The sequence below is a fragment of the Hippopotamus amphibius genome, chromosome 15 (assembly GCF_030028045.1).
Source record: "Hippopotamus amphibius kiboko isolate mHipAmp2 chromosome 15, mHipAmp2.hap2, whole genome shotgun sequence".
In the NCBI taxonomy this organism is placed as follows: domain Eukaryota; kingdom Metazoa; phylum Chordata; class Mammalia; order Artiodactyla; family Hippopotamidae; genus Hippopotamus; species Hippopotamus amphibius.
Window position 1 is genome coordinate 57,025,816 of NC_080200.1, and position 17,260 is coordinate 57,043,075.

The following is a 17,260-nucleotide window of genomic DNA, read 5'->3' on the forward strand; positions in this document are numbered from 1 at the left end:
ATATGTATACATATCTATTGTCTATTTATCTATCATCTATCTATCTATCTATCTATCTATCCATCTATCATCTCTCTATCATCTATCTATCCATCTATCATCTATCTATCTATGCATATCTATCTACATCTATCTATCCATCTATCTATGCATATCTGTCTTTCTATCTATTATCTATCTATCCATCTATCACCTGTCTATCTATGCATATCTAGCTATCTATCTATCATCTACCCATCCATCTTTTTATATGAAAACCAGCCTGTCATATAAAATATGAACAATGGTGATACTTCCAAAACCTTGACCCCATAACTGTTGTTGTCATATCTTCTAATATAGAAATCAAACAATTCTTCCAAACATTAACAGAAAATCAGTGGCAGAACCAAGAAGCAAATTCTGGCCTCTTAAATCCTAATCTCATCATTAATGAACTTGATCAGGTCTGACCATGTTATGAAAAGTTGAAGGCAACTTTTTCTCTTTGTATCTGTAATATGTGCCAGGGGCAGAGTTGGTCAATATCTCTGTGTTTGCTCTTTTTGGGGTTTCTAAAGGGGGCTTTATCTCAGTACAAGACCATATTAAAGTTCCACTACCATAGACTTCTAAGGTCAAGAGGAATATCAAAAGGTGGAGACGTTCAGAAATTACTGTCGAAAGCGAAGAGGCATCCCAAATGCTGCACCAAGGTAAATTCAGGGACATTTGGAAATTGTTAATAAAGAAGTCGAGAATCAATTAACTAAATGTGTTTGGTTTAAGTCTTCTGGCAAGGCTCTCTGCTTGCAGATTAGTGGTGGGGAGAGGTTTTAGGAAGGCTGGAAAAAGGGCCTGAAAGCACTTCTACTCTTTATTCTGATTCTGCTAAATCAGAAGGATGGTGGTTAAAAGTAGTTTTCTGAAGGATTAGGTGTGCAGATGTGCATAAATCCTACTGAGGGTAACTGCTTGATGCTAACTTGAAGCAGACTTAAATTTATCTCTATGCTAATGATAGCTTGGAATACAATCAATGATACCTAGAGCTTGTCTACTACATGATCCATGTCTATTGCACCCATTACAACACAAACAAAAAGCAAAGGTTTCTTTTTAGTTTAAAGCATTAGGACCAGCAGGCATTCCCATGACAAAGGCGAACTGAAATGAGAAATGTCTAGTTGTAATCCTTTCAACCCAAGTTGGAACACACCTAAAATGAAACAATGTTTTAAAAAGTCAGTTATTTGTATTTCTAGTCCATTCCTGGACATGTAGAAAGAATATATTTGGGCATTCATTAAAAACAGGACCTACAAACCCTTTGTTCCTGTGATGTTCTACCAGAAACAAAACGTCACAAAGAACTTTGACACATTTCTTAGCAGCTTTTTGAAATTTTTAAGCCCACATCTATTGAGGGCTTCTGTGCAGTTTTGTAATCATTTTCAAGAGACTTGCTGATAGTCACTCATCATTTGCATGAGGGGCCCTGGACTCTAAGGAGAGCAAAATTCACCATTGTAAACGCTGCACAAACAGGACCATCCAGGCAAATGAGTAGGAAATAATGAGTGATGAGTGAACATCTGTCAATAGATCGTGAAGTTTGGGGTTTGGCAAAAACGAAACAAACAAAACAACAACAACAACAACAACAACAAAAAACCCCAACCCTCCAAATTTGTTAAATTTGTAGTTTGGGATATGGTGCAATTAAGTCTCTGCCTACTGTTTGGAATTCACTCCGAGGAATGGAGTGGATTACTTCTGTGGTCTTCCAGATCAAGGCTTGTTATATGTCCAGGATCATCTCCAAAAATGTCCTGTGTCCCCGACAAATTTCTCCAGCGTTCTGACAATGGTATTTCCTCCTGAACATTCGGCTACCCACACCTAGCAATGTTGCCTGAGAAGTTCTTTGAAATCACCATATCCCGCCCCCTCCCCCGCCCCAAACAGGGACACATCTTCCAAAAATGGTGTACAATACAGGAGTGGCCAAATCCACCTAGCGCAACTAAAAAAAACAAAAAACAAAAAACAGAATAATAATAATAAAAAATATAGGACTCAAACTTGAATTTGTATTTCATCAGTTGCCACAGAGAACTCAAGGGGCAGAACTATTACTGCAAAAGTTGATAAATACATAAAATGTATCTCACTGTAGTCATGAAATAGTAACCTTTAAAAAAGTTTAAATAAAGTTGCATTAGCTCAGTGTTTCTTAGTTTCAGCCAAAGGAGACATTCAGCCGAATTCTCCCAAGGCCTTTCCTGGATTCCAGCTGCCCTCAAGGTTTACCACTGGGTTCCCAAGCCCTGGAGAGGCACTCTGCTGTGGAGATGCTGATAGAATATCAGATAAGAAAGATCGCTTTTCTCTGTGCTTTGGAGTCCTGGAGCCACAAGGCCAACAAAGTTAGGGTGAAGGAAGTTAAAGAAACAAAGACAGGACCTGAGAACATGTGGCTGTTCTTGTAAAAGCAAAAGGACTCCTTACATAACATGATCACCTTTAAGGTGATTTTGCCACATACAAGTGGGATTAAGCACACGTTTTAAAAGGAAAGGAGACTAATACCCTCCCGTGGCAGTGTTGGTATTTCCCATAGCTTTCCCCTGTGCACTATTTTTAAAAGAAACATTACACCCAGGAGCCCCAAGGTGAGGAGGGTACCAGTGAAACAATGCCAGCATGTAAATCAGGAGGAGATTCTGGTTTTCATTATGTAAGTTAGAGGTCATTATTTGAAGGGTGTTTTTTTCCCTCTCTCTCTCTTTTTTTTTTCTTTTTAAACCCATAGCTTCTTGGTCTCCACACTTGCAGCGTGTCCATGGTCATTATTCTTTGGGTGCTTTAAAATTATGAACACAGTAGAGAGCCAACTGGAGTCTCACAGTCCGACTAGCTAATGGAAAGCTTATGCTTCTTGAACGTCATTCATATAGATCAATTGTGTCATAAATCACATGCTGGCCTGCGTGGTTGTACTGAGAACAAGAGAAGCGGTCTCATTTCTCCCTCTCTGGATCTTCTTCTAAGACAAGGATCGATTCAGCAAAATGATGTCTTCAGGGGATTTACCACATGGCAAGGGAGCATGAAAAACCAACATTTCTTACATTTCTCCATTATTAGGGGGTGGGATTACAAAATGAGAGACTGCACAGTTTCAAATCTAACGCAATGCATTCCAGTTATACTGGAAGTATAAAACATGTAAAAGTATACAAAGGTAATCATGTCTATTTTGGTCTCCATTTCCAAAAAAAAAAAGGCTTTGAGAAAAAATGAAGAAGGATATTTATCAGTTGTGACAGTTTTGTCCCTTTATCTACATTCTCTTAAATAAAAAAGGACCATGATAAGTTTGTTTAAATTCTTAACGTAAACACCCATGAAGAATACATTCAGGATGTGAAACCTGGAATTATTTTTTTTAAAGTTTTATTTATAGAAGGTGGCCGTGTGTTCATTAGTGGTTGGTAGAAGATTAGAGAAAAAGGAAGTACCAATTACTGGTTAATCTTTGTAATTAGAAATCCTCTCCCCTATATCTTTTGCATGCCTTTCATGAAATGGGCTTAATAACTCTACTATTCAGACTTTGGGGGACCTTTGGGGCTCTGAAAAACCAGGAGGATTATTGCCTTTGACTGCAGGGGAACAGGGATTGAAAGCGTTCCTATCACTCTTCCACTTTCTAATGGATTTCATTGTTTAGTTGATTATTACTGTGGGAAGATAATTTCACATTTACATCCCTGATAAAACTTGAGGTTTCAAAGAACCCAGGCTCAGTGAATTCACAAGTAAAATCCATTTGTTGGCAATTTTAACAGCTACTTAATCAATCTTACTCAGGTCATCCAGTATTTTTCAGATTACTGACACAGACTAGTTTTTAATAAGGAGACATGGTGCATTGAGAAACCTCATTTATTCTCTGACCATTCCCATCAAAGTGCATAATGATTAGGGTAAAACCAAAGAGCACCACATTGGCTAAGGAATCCAAGGATTATTGAGGGAGGGACCCGCTATCTTCCTCTCCCTGAGCTAGATTCTGGGGAAAACTTAATGGCAGTTTTGCTGGGCTATGACTACGTTTGGACTGTTTGTTGTTTCACATGCTGTTTCAGAGGACACTCAAGCTGCCTTAAGGTTCTTAGAGTTTGTCCAAGAAATTATGCGTCAGTGTTGTTTTTGCAAAATGTTCTCATCCTTTAAAACTTATATTATGGGCATATGTATGTGTATGAGAGAGAGTGTGTATGTGTATGTAGGAATTAATCTATGGAATGACCTTAGAACAAAAGGGAAATTTCTATTTCCATGTGACTAACTCAAGATAATATCAAAGTTAACCTAGAGTTAGTATAGTTAATATTATGATAAGCTTAACCTACGGTACAGAGAAATTGCTTCATCACCTTTATCAAATATTTTGTCCCTGAGTGGCTATGTAACAGGGAAGAGCTAAATCTGACTCCTTGTTCAATATGTTTTTTGACTTTAACCTTTGCTTTTCGTTGATTTGGTTATTTTAATCATACATAATGGCCTGCCTCAGGGAACCCTACTCACCTGTGAATGGCAGCAGAAAAAAAGAAATTAACACATCCCTTCCCTGAGTCTAGTCATTCCAGGAGATGTTTTACAAGACTGATAACCCTTTTTACTTTACTTCCCCAACTCTCCCTCTCTGATTCTATAAAAGAAACTGGCATCTAGACCCCGATAAGATGGCTTTTTGTAGACACAAGTCTGTCATCTTCTCAGTCTGCTGGCTTTCCAAATAAAGTCATATTCCTTGCCTCAACACCTCATCTCAGATTCGTTGGCCTGTTGTGCAGTGAGCAGAGCAAGCTTGGACTCAATAACACATGTGTGCTGTTTTGGATGTTCAAGTGCAACAGGGCTTGTAAAGCTCACCTTGTCTGAGTTATAAAATCCAATTCAAGGATATTCTCCCTGAGAGAAGTCCCTAAGCTTTATCTTTCTCTCTCTATAATGATGAAAATTATTTCTTTGGTAAACACCATCAGGGCAAGACTCTCAGTGTTAACATGGTGCCTGGCACATATTAGTTTCTTAAAAAAATACTTATTTGGGGTGTTTCAGGCTGGCTGCAGAGGAAGGTTTGCTGAGGTCTCCAGCTCCGTGCCCAGGAGCACATGGTCTAGAGGCTGGAAAAAGTGACTCAAATAAAGAATGAATGATTCTTCTAAGGGTATACTGTGCAGTGAAAAAGATCACTGGATTGGAAATCAAGAGTTGGGTGCTAATTTCATCTCTACCACTAAATTACTTTGTGACACAGGCTTTTGTCATGGCTGTACAAAAATGTGAGACAAATAAAAAGTATTTGTTTGACTCAACACTCTGCCATTAGTCTGGGGCTTGGACAGTCTTCTTTAAACCTCTTTACTGCAGGGACAAGCAATCTCTGAAGTCTGGACTACTCCATCAGAAGTCAAATAGGAGGCTCTGGGGAGGGACCACTGAATCCAGGTTGCTAGACTACTAGGGAGTCCTTGGACACAGGGAAGATTAACTGCAGAGAACTCTCACGGAGCCCTGTATCAGAGTCTAGGACCTGGCTTCGTCTGACTGTCTGCAACTGCCAGTGCTGGACACCTCACACCAAACTACAAACAAGACAGGAACACAAACCCACCCATCAGCACACAGACTACCTAAAGCCATATTAACCTCACAGATACCCTAAAACATGCCACCTGACATGGCCCTGCTCATCAGAGAGAAAAGACACAGAGCCACACACCGGAAAGCAGGCACCAGACCCCCCCACCAGGAAGTCTACTCAAGACACTGGACAAACCCCACCACAGGGGGCAGAGGGCAGAAACAAGAGGAACTACTACTAGGTAGCACAGGGAAAGGAGACAGCAAATCCTATAAATTAGACAAAATGAGAAAACACAGAAACACCATGCAGGCAAAGGAGCAGGAAAAAACCCCACAAGACCAAATAAATGAAGAGGAAATAGGAAAATTGCCTGAAAAAGTATTCAGAGTAATTATAGTAAAGATGATCCAGAATCACAACAACAAAATACAGAAAATACAAGAAACAGCTAATGAGGACTCAGAAGAACTAAAGAGCAAACAAACAGTAATGGACAACAACATAACAGAAATTAAAAATACTCTAGATGGTATAAACAGCAAAATAACTGAGGCAGAAGAACGAATAAGTGAGTTGGAAGATAGAATGGGGGAAATAACTGCCACAGAGCAGGAAAGAGAAAAAAGAATAAAAAGAATGGAAGACAGTCTCAGAGACCTTGGTGACAATATTAAGTGCACCAACACTCGAAACATAGGCATCCCAGAAGAAGAAGAAAAAAAGAAAGGGTCTGAGAAAATGTTTGAAGAGGTTATAGTGGAAAACTTCCCCAACATGGGAAAAGAAATAATTAATCAAGTCCAAGAAGCACAGAGAGTCCCATACAGAATAAACCCAAGGAGAAATACAACAAGGCACATATTAATCAAACTAACAAAAATTAAACACAAAGAAAAAATATTAAAAGCAGCAAGAGAAAAGCAACAACATATAAGGGAAAACCCATAAGGCTAACAGCTGATCTTTCTACAGAAACTCTGCAGGCCAGAAGGGAATGGCAGGATATACTGAAAGTCCTGAAAGAGAAAAACCTACAGTCAAGAATACTCTACCCAGCAAGAATCTCATTCAGATTTGATGGAGAAATCAAAAGCTTTCCAGACAAGCAAAAGTTAAGAGAATTCAGCACCACCAAACCAACCTTACAACAATTGCTAAAGGAACTTTTCTAAGTAGGAAACACAAGAGAAGGAAAAGACCTACAAAAACAAACCCAAAACAATTAAGAAAATGGTAATTGGAACACATATGCCAATAATCACCTTAAATGTAAATGGATTAAATGCTCCAACCAAAAGACACAGACTGGGTAGATGGATACAAAAACAAGACCCTTCTATATGCTGCCTAAAAGAAACCCACTTCAGACCAAGGGACACATATAGACTGAAAGTAAAGGGATGGAAAAAGATATTCCATGCAAATGGAAGTCAAAAGAAAGTTGGAGTAGCAATACTCATATCAGACAAATTAGATTTTAAAGTAAAAACTATTATAAGAGACAAGGAAGGACACTACATAATGATCAAGGGAGCAATCTAAGAACATATAACAATTGTAAATATCTATGCATCCAACATAGGAGCACCTCAATACATAAGGCAAATGCTAACAGCCATAAAAGGGGAAATTGACAGTAACACAATAATAGTAGGAGACTTGAACACCCCACTTACATCAATGGACAGATTATCCAAACAGAAAATAAATAAGGACACACAAGCTTTAAAGGACACATTAGACCATCTTGACTTAATTGATATTTATAGGACATTCCATGCAAAAATGACAGAATACACTTTCTTCTAAAGTGCACACGGAACATTCTCCAGGATAGATCACATCTTGGGTCACAAATCAAGCCTCAGAAAATTCAAGAAAATTGAAATCATATCAAGCATCTTCTCTGACAACAGTGCCATGAAACTAGATATCAATTAACTGAAAAAAACTGTAAAAAATACAACCACATGGAGGCTAAACAATACACTATTAAACAACCAAGAAATCATTAAAGAAATCAAAGAGGAAATCAAAAAATATCTAGAAACAAATGACAACAAAAACACAACAAGCCAAAACCTATGGGACACAGCAAAAGCAGTTCTAAGAGGAAAGTTTAGAGCAATACAGTCCTAACTCAAGAAATAAGAAAAATATTGGATAAACATCCTAATCTTACACCCAAAACAATTAGAGAAAGAAGAGCAAAGAAACCCCAAAGCAAGCAGAAGGAAAGAAATCATAAAGATCAGACCAGAAATAAATGAAAAAGAAAGAAAGGAAACAATAGCAAAGATGAATGAAACTAAAAGCTGGTTCTTTGAGAAGATAAACAAAATTGATAAACCATTAGCCAGACTCATCAGGAAAAAAGGAAAAGATGCAAATCAACAGAATTAGAAATGAAAAAGGAGAAGTAACAACTGACACTGCAGAAATACAAAAGAACATGAGAGACTACTACAAGCAAGTATATGCCAATAAACTGGATAACCTGGAAGAAATGGATACATTCTTAGAAAAATACAATCTTCCAAGACTGAACCAGAAAGAAATAGAAAATATGAACAGACCAGTCACGAGTACAGAAATTGAGACTGTGATTAAAAATCTCCCAACAAAAAGCCCAGGGCCAGATGGCTTCAGAGGTGAATTCTATCAAACATTTAGAGAAGAGTTAACACCTATCCTTCTCAAACTCTTCCAAAATATAGCAGAAGGAGGAACACTCCCAAACTCATTCTATGAGGCCACCATCACTCTGATAGCAAAACCAGGCAAACATGTCACAAAAAAAGAAAATTACAGGCCAATATCCCTGATGAATATAGATGCAAAAATCCTCAACAAAATACTATCTGACAGAATTAAACAGCACATTAAAAAGATCACACACCACGATCAAGTGGGGTTTATCCCTGGAATGCAGGGATTCTTCAATATACACAGATCAATGAATGTGATACATCATATCAACAAATTGAAGGATAAAAACCATATGATAATCTCAATAGATGCAGAAAAAGCTTTTGACAATATTCAACATCCATTTATGATAAAAACTCTCCAGAAAATGGGCATAGAAGGAAATTACCTCAACATAATAAAAGCCGTAAAGGAGAAACCAAAAGCCAACATCATTCTAAATGGGGAAAAACTGAAATCATTCTCTCTAAGAACAGGAACAAGACAAAGGTGTCCACTCTCACCATTATTATTCAACATAGTTTTGGAAGTTTTAGCCACAGCAATCTGAGAAGAAAATGAAATAAAAGGAATCCAAACTGGAAAAGAAGAGGTAAAATTGTCACTCTTTGCAGATGACATGATATTATATATAGAAAACCCTAAAGATTCTACCAGCAAACTGCTAGCACTAATTGATGAATTTAGTAAGGTAGCAGGATACAAAATTAATGCACAGAAATCTCTTGCATTCCTATATACTAACAATGAAAAAGCAGAAAGAGAAATTAGGGAAACTCTTCCATTTACCATTGCAACCAAAAGAATAAAATACCTAGGAATAAACCTGCCTAAGGAGGCAAAAAACTGTATGCAGAAAACTATAAGACACTGATGAAAGAAATCAAAGATGATACAAAGAGAAGGAGAGACATACCATGTTCTTGGATTGGAAGAATCAACATTGTGAAAATGACTCTACTACCCAAAGCAATTTATAGATTTGACGCAATCCCTATCAAATTACCAATGGCATTTTTCACAGAACTAGAAGAAATCTTACGATTTGTATGGAATCGCAAAGGACCCTGAATAGTCAAAGCAACCTTGAGAAGGAAAGACAGAGTTGGTGGAATTAGGCTTCCTGACTTCAAACTATACTACAAGGCCACAGTGATCAAGACAGTATGGTACTGGCACAAAAATAGAAAGGAAGATCAATGGAACAGAATAGAGAACCCAGAGGTAAACCCATGCACATGTGGGCACCTTATCTTTGACAAAGGAGGCAAGAATATGCAATGGAAAAAAGACAGCCCCTTCAATAAGTGGTGCTGGGAAAATTGGACAGCAACATGTAAAAGGATGAAATTAGAAGACTTCCTAACACCTTACACAAAAATAAATTCAAAATGGGTTAAAGACCTAAATATAAGGCTAGACACTATAAAACTCCTAGAGGAAAACATAGGCAGAACACTCTATGACATATATCAAAGCAAGATCCTTTTTGATCCACCTCCTAGAATCATGGAAATAAAATCAAGAATAAACAAATGGGACCTAATGAACTTAAAAGCCTTTGCTCAGTGAAAGAAACGATAAACAAGACAAGAAGGCAACCCTCAGAATGGGAGAAAATACTTGCCAGTGAAGCAACGGACAAAGGATTAATCTCCAACATATACAAGCAGCTCATGCAGCTTAATACCAAAAAAGCAAATAACTCAATCCACAAATGGGCAGAAGACCTAAATAAACATTTCTCCAAAGAAGACATACAGATGGCCAACAAACACATGAAAAGATGCTCAACATCACCAATCATTAGAGAAATGCAAGTCAAAGCCACAATGCAGTATCACCTCACACTGGTCAGAATGGCCATCATCACAAAATCTAGAAACAATAAATGTTGGAGAGGGTGTGGAGAAAAAGGAACTCTCCTGCACTGTTGGTGGGCAGTAAGTTGGTACAGCCACTATGGAAAACAGTTTGGAGCATCCTTAAAAAACTAAAAATAGAACTACCACATGATCCACTAATCCCACTCCTGGGCATATACCCAGAGAAAACCATAATCCAAAAAGAAACATGTACCATAATGTTCATTGCAGCACTATTTACAATAGCCAGGACATGGAAACAACCTAAATGCCCATCAGCAGATGAATGGATAAAGAAGAAGTGGCACATATATACAGTGGAATGTTACTCAGCCAAAAAAAGGAATGAAATGGAGCTATATGTAATGAGGTGGATAGACCTAGAGTCTGTCATGCAGAGTGAAGTAAGCCAGAAAGAGAAAAACAAATACTGTATGCTAACTCACATATACAGAATCTAAAAAAAAAAAAAGAATGGTACTGATGAACTCAGTGACAGGACAAGAATAAGGATGCAGATGCAGAAAATGGACTGGAGGACATGGGGTTGGGGGTGTGGGGGGGCAAAGGGGAAGCTGGGACGAAGTGAGAGAGTAGCATAGACATATATACACTACCAACTGTAAAATAGCTAGCTATTGGGAAGTTGCTGTATAACAAAGGGAGATCAACTAAGTGATGGGTGATGCCTTAGAGGAGCAGAACAGGGAGTGTGGGAGGGAGTTGCGGGAGAGAGGGGATATGGGGATATATGTATAAATACAGCTGATTCACTTTGGTGTACATCAAAACTGGTACAAGACTGTAAAGCAATTATATTCCAATAAAGAGCTTAAAAAAATTAAAAAAAATATTTGATGAATGAGTGAAAGAATGTTGCCACTCTCCTTTTTATAATATGTTCCCTTCTCCACCTTCCAGCTCATTACATGATATTATTTGATCTGAGTAAGATTATCTGCTTTTCTCTCTCTCTTTTTTTAAAAAATATTTATTTATTTATTTATTGGCTGTGTTGGGTCTTCGTTGCTGAGCATGGGCTTTCTCTAGTTGTGGTGAGCGGGGGCTTATCTTTACTGTGGTGCACAGGCTTCTCATTGTGGCAGCTTCTTGTTGCGGGGCACAGGCTATAGGCACATGGGCTTCAGTAGTTGTGGCACATGGTTTCAATAGTTGTGGCTCGTGGGCTCTAGAGCGCAGGCTCAGTAGTTGTGGGGCACGGGCTTAGTTGCTTTGTGGCTTGTGGGATCTTCCCAGACTAGGGATTGAACTGGTGTCCCCTGCACTGGCAGGTGGATTCTTACCACTGTGCCACCATGGAAGTCCCAAGGTTGTTTCTTATTCACCTGGAACCTATTATAGTACCTGGTCAATAAACCTTCATTAAAGCAGTTAAAGGATGCTGAATATCATCTGCTCCTTCAGAAGAAAGTGTCTGGCACTTCCTGGGAATTCACCTCCATGAAGAATGATGGCAATATCCAGTCCCATCATATGTTGGTCATCACATGGGCCAGGACAGAATTCAGACATACTGATCTCATCAGTATAAAATTCAGTAGATGAGTTGCCAGAAGGAGAAACACTTTACAATATAGAAATGATCAGGTGTGGAAATATTTAGGTCAGGTTTTTTTATTTTATTTTTTAAATGATCTTTCAAAGCCATCCTTTGTTACCTGGATGACATTAATTGTTGCCTCCTGAGCAACAATTCAGAGCTTAAATGTAACCTTTCTGGATGGTCCACGAGACCAGCATTCTAGCTGCACGTGTTTCCTGGGACAGCTCTGCCAAGGATGCCACAACTGTGCTGTTGACAGGCAGGGATTGTGCCATATTCAGGTCCCAAATGGAAACGTCCTTTCATCCCAAGTGGTTTCAAATGCAAGTTGACCTGCTGACTTGAGAAGAAAAAAAAAAAAAGACTCTACACAATGGACCTGTGGCTTTAGGAAGTAATGATGTACTCAAGGAAAGAAGGAGGAATAATCGATCACATCTTGGAGGCATTCTTGGTTGGGGTGTCTCCAGTCTGAGTGTCTATGAGGGTATTTCTTCCCTTGAATGAACACTTTTGCCCACCTGGTGGTCATCTTGATGAAACGTGCTTGAGCTGCTTTTCGGGTGACTGGAGCTGTGCTTAGGCAAGTCTCAACGATGGCATCAGCATCCTCTGCAGACAGATGGTGACAGGCACCCCCTCTCCTGCTCCGCTCCTTCCTGCAACATTAACAGCCACTGCTGGTGTATGGAGCAAAAAGAAGAAACCATTTGACCAAGAGCCTGCAGGAGGAAACCAATTTTGTTTCATGGACAGTCTGTGTGAACATTTTCACGCCATATTTACCTAGTCTCTAAATATTCTCTCTCCCTCTTCTACTGTCTATTCAGCATTTCTTCAAATTAACTTTTCCCTGAACTAATCATGATTGCCAGCTATTGAACAAATGCACTACTTTTGGTGACTTTTCTGTGAAAATTTAGACATAGTAGTCAATTTTACTGCATTATTTTTCCCCGTAAAAATACTCAATCTTTTCGGTTTCATGTTGCATGCTCTTGGATGTCAAACGTCCTGAAGACTTTTTTTCTAATTCTCAACAAATGTCAATATAAGAAATCATGAAACTCCAGGGCATATGCATTTTATTTACTGCTAACCTTATTCTGAGATCTTGACAAGAATTGCATGGGACTACCTTCGAGTTAATGTTCCAAAGTAGTTAACAGTCCTGTTGGTTTATGTGAGAGTCATTAAGCAGATGACATAGGGTGAGAAGAAGGTTGAGGACAGCTACATTTAAAATTGATATCTCTTGAAACCTTTTTACTTGCTAAAGATGGAGTTTGCCATTCATCTGTCAGTACTTGCTTTCTCTCATATTGATTTCTCAGATCTAAAGGTTTGGATGAGGAGATATTTCGCGTTTCACTTTTTCAAACTGACTGATAATTTTGCCTTTCAGATCAAGTTGCCCAATTCTCCTTCCAGGTCTTAATGCTGTAAGACTTTTCAAAAAAATTTGTAACAACCAATGGTCAACATAATTTTGAAAATTTCTCCAATATTTGTAGCCAGTGCCGGGGGAGTATATTCTGGGCCACAGTTACTTATCTATAATTGTGAAATCTAGAAAGCTGTGATAAAATAGAAGTTTTTTTCACTATGCTTGGCACAGATTAATTTGGTGACAAAACATGACCTGAAAGGATGCAAGGCTATTTATAGCCTCTAATAATCTTATGTAGTCTGACTATGCAAATCCACTGCTGTAGGAATATTAACATGTTTATTAAGGGTGCTGTCCAAGATTCCACTGTTACAAAATATGCCATAGATAACTTCCTAAAATGTGAAAAATTATAAAGTCCAAAATACACCGGACTCCAAAAGGTGGGTTAGGGAATTGAAGACCTAAACGAAACTGTGAAGGTAATGATTTTTCACTTACCTGCTAATTTTCAGGCAAAGACAATGAACTAAGGGGAAATGACAAAACCATGGATGCAACTTTAAAGGGACAACAACTGCAGTGACTCTCTTGCTCTCTACTTTGACATGAGGCAAGTTTCTCCCTCTTTCTTGAGGGTCTCCATCTGAACACCAGGCTCCTCTGGCCGAGGTATTAAATGAGGCTTAACCCGATTATCAACATATTGCTTTATTTCTTGGTGGTAGTAAATTAAGGCTTTCTAGAGTCATACAGCACGCAGTGATTTGAACAATAGAATTAAACAAAACAAAACAAAACAAAACAATGAGCATTCAATTTAGCAGAGGCAGGAAGGAAGCAATGTTTAAAAACAGATAAATTTCCTAGTGAGGCTTTCTGCTTGTTCTCTAAAAATCTGCTGAGCTGTTTCCCCAGGAACCTCTCTCATGGATTCATGCAGAAGGGAAGCAGAAGGGGTGAAAAGAAGACTGGGAAAAAGGGAGAAACTGGGAAAGATAGTATGCGCTGGGCAAGCAGTGTAAAAGTTGGTTTTGTCTCATGTTTGGAAGACAGTTGAGGTGCTGTGGTCAGGTGGTGGTGACAACAGTTATTTGGAATGGGATGCCCCTTCCGGGAGCTATTTTGGATCTTTCCTCTTATTCCAGGAGTATTCAATTGGCTCACTTAGAAGATGCCAGTGCCAAGGGTTAGGGGCAATCCTTTATGACTCTCAAATTCTGAAGCTTTTGGAAAGGGTCACAAAAGTCACACAGTAGGGGAATGCTACCGTCAACCCCTTTCACGGTTCTAAATCTTGTGACTGTCACTAGATTCTATCTCCAGCCAAACCGTTCCTTTCCCTCGTGGCACATGGCTCTGACTGCACCTCTAGGTTGTTGATGGTGTCAATTGGAGAGGAGGCCATATTTCACAACGCCACCTCACTCTAGCGCCTCCTTCCCAACATAGGACAAAGGGATTCAGGGAGCCTACAGTGGCAGTGCAGTTGTCAAGTGGTGTCTTCACACACACAGGCTTGATGTGAAACCCATTCCACATGCTTGGCTTGGAGACGCAGAGGTTTTGGGTTTGGATGGTGGATCCTTTGAGAAACAAATGGATGGACTTTTTGAACAGTGATAGAGGAAGTGTGTTGCCAGAGAATAATTTAAGAGAGGTCATGGGTTTATTAACAAAAAGCAATTACATTTCACAAAAACAAACAATGGAATATATGGCATCCTGACTTCACATGAATGAGGATAGCAAATGGATTTATATTCAGATAGAACCCTTTAAAATACATACTTGGCAGTGACTTTAATGTTGTATTCCAAGGGTCTTGTTGGTGGACCAGAGCCTAAGTCTTATCATTGTGTTCTCTCTTCCATTTGTGTGGCACTTTTGAGCAGACAGAATTTAAAGTACCTGGAAGTCTGCTCTGCATCTTTGACAGAGGACATGCAGAGAGTCACAGGGGAAGGCACACAAGGTGGCAATCTGCTCGATTAAACACTTATGACTTAACCCCAACAGGCTTCATGTGATGAAGTCTGGATGCGCAAGGAAATAAATAGATGAGAGAAATAGAAATGTGATCTGAATGACAAAGAACCGAGGCGTCTGTCCCTGCCAGCTGCAGGGCACATGTGTGCACGCATGCCATGTGTGCAGTGAGAGGGATCTGAAAAACCCTAGAGGACATGTGTTCTCTTGGGCCTCCCTTGTTAATTAAAAATTATGAGTGTCTTTCCTTCTACTTGAAACCACTCAGAAAGATCAACCTGACTGGGGGATGTGGGTTTCGCTGTGATTAGGAATTCCATCGCCTCCATACAATGGTGTGGAGTGGACTGATGCCGAAAGTGCTTGTGTACAGAAACCATCCATCTAGCTGGGCAGGAGAAGATGACCAGAGACTTGCTCACCAAAACAAACAGGCTGTGAGTGATACTCAGACTGGAGTGAAGGACATACAGGATGCTGGTGTTGGTGTGTCCCCTGAAAGCATCCACAGAATCAACACCCTTGGAAGAAGTAGATGCCTCCTGTGCTCTGTGCCAAGGAGCCTGTGTTTACTGACCTCTCCGTTCCTGCAGTTCTAAAATGGGCATGAAGTTAATACTTGATTAGATCAGAGAATGGTCTCTGATTCAGCGCTGGAAGCAGAAGCTCAGAGAGGTCAAGTGCTTTGCCCAAGGTCACACAGCTTGTAAGTGGCAGAGCTGGGGGGCTGGGTGAATCACACAGGTCTTTTCCTCCCCTGTGCTGCTTGCCACAAGTGATTCCTTTAAAAAAGGCTTAGAAGCGCTTTGTATATATCAGGTGCTGTGACATTCATTTAACAAGAATTTGCTTGGGTGTGGGATGGAAGAGTGTGGTTGTGAGCAGTTTAAAGGGGATGCAGTCTGGAGAGAATTATCACTCTGATGATTTGTTGTTGCTGTAGGAGAGGGAGGGGTGGGGTAGCAGGGACCAGGTGTAGAACTCTGGGGATGTGGCCAGGAGGAGAGAGACAGAGAGAAAAAGGAGCGTTTCTAGATACACTGCAATCTGCTTTCTGAGGTACATTTTTTTGAGAAGAGAAATGGCCTTCAGATGAGCTGACCTAAAAAACCGTTGGCTGCAATAAAAATGCGCCCCCCCTCCCCACCCTCCTTTCCTGGACCTCTGTTGCCCATGAGAAATTAGGGAAAAGAAAAGCCAGGTTCCTAAGAAACTTCCCGGAAGAAAGAGCTGTTAGGAGTGGGTGTCGGTGCTTACATATGCTGCTCTGAAAAAACATTTTGTTTTGTTCATGTCTGTATGAAAACAGCGACGGCTGGAAGCTGTCCCTTCAGAAGAAGGCAGGGTTGGTGTGCTCGATGACACAGCGCTTGCAGTGGCGTTTCACGAAGCGCAGGGCCTCCACGGACACCTCGCAGTCCTGCACGTTCAGCATCTGCAGGTCGAAGCAGTTGGCCGCCACGATCTGCAAGCCCTGGCCCGTGATGCTCTCGCAGGACTTGAGGCTGAGTCGCTTGAGATTGAAGCAGTTCAGGGCCAGGCACTCCAGGCCCGTGTCGGAGACCAGAGGGCATTTGCCGATGTCCAGAGACTTGAGTTTGGTGCAGTTCTTGGCGAGGTACTCCACGCCGTGGTCCGTGATGCCCTCGCAGCCCCTCGCGTTGAGGTAGCGCAGCTTGCCGCAGTACTTGGCCACGTAGCGGATGCCCACGTCGGTGACCCGGCCGCAGTGGGCGATGCTGAGGTACCGCAGGCGGGACTCCAGCTTGGCGATCTCTCGCAGGCCGAAGTCGCTGATAAAGCGGCAGTCGCTGACGCTCAGCTCCTTGATGGAGGTGCAGTAGATCATCAGGTAGCGGAGGCCCTCGTCGGTGAGGCGGACGCAGCGGCGCAGGTACAGGTGGGTGAGCTGCGTGCAGTGTGCCGCGATGGTGTGCAGGCCTTCGTCCTCCAGCACGAAGCAGTCCGTCATGTCCAGGTAGCGGATGGAGATCTGTTTGCCATGCAAGGGGGACAGTTTAATGGAGGCCTCCCGGGTCAAGCTGATGCAGGTCACTTTGGAGCACCCTACATGGAGAGACAGAACACACGCTCAGAGC

At 40.6% G+C, this 17,260-nt stretch overlaps 1 protein-coding gene across 4 annotated transcripts in view; it reads right to left on the minus strand.

Annotated features, from left to right (window-relative positions):
• Positions 1-13,877: 13,877 nt before the first annotated feature.
• FBXL7 (F-box and leucine rich repeat protein 7) overlaps positions 13,878-17,260 on the minus strand; it is a 392,528-nt gene continuing 389,145 nt past the window's right edge. For 3 of the 4 annotated variants that reach the window (XM_057709725.1, XM_057709727.1, XM_057709728.1), the window contains one exon: positions 13,878-17,228. In XM_057709725.1, coding sequence (XP_057565708.1) covers positions 16,492-17,228 — 737 coding nt within the window. In that variant the 3' untranslated portion in view covers positions 13,878-16,491. The remainder of the gene's footprint in view (positions 17,229-17,260) is intronic. The other variant, XM_057709726.1, reaches the window with a different exon arrangement.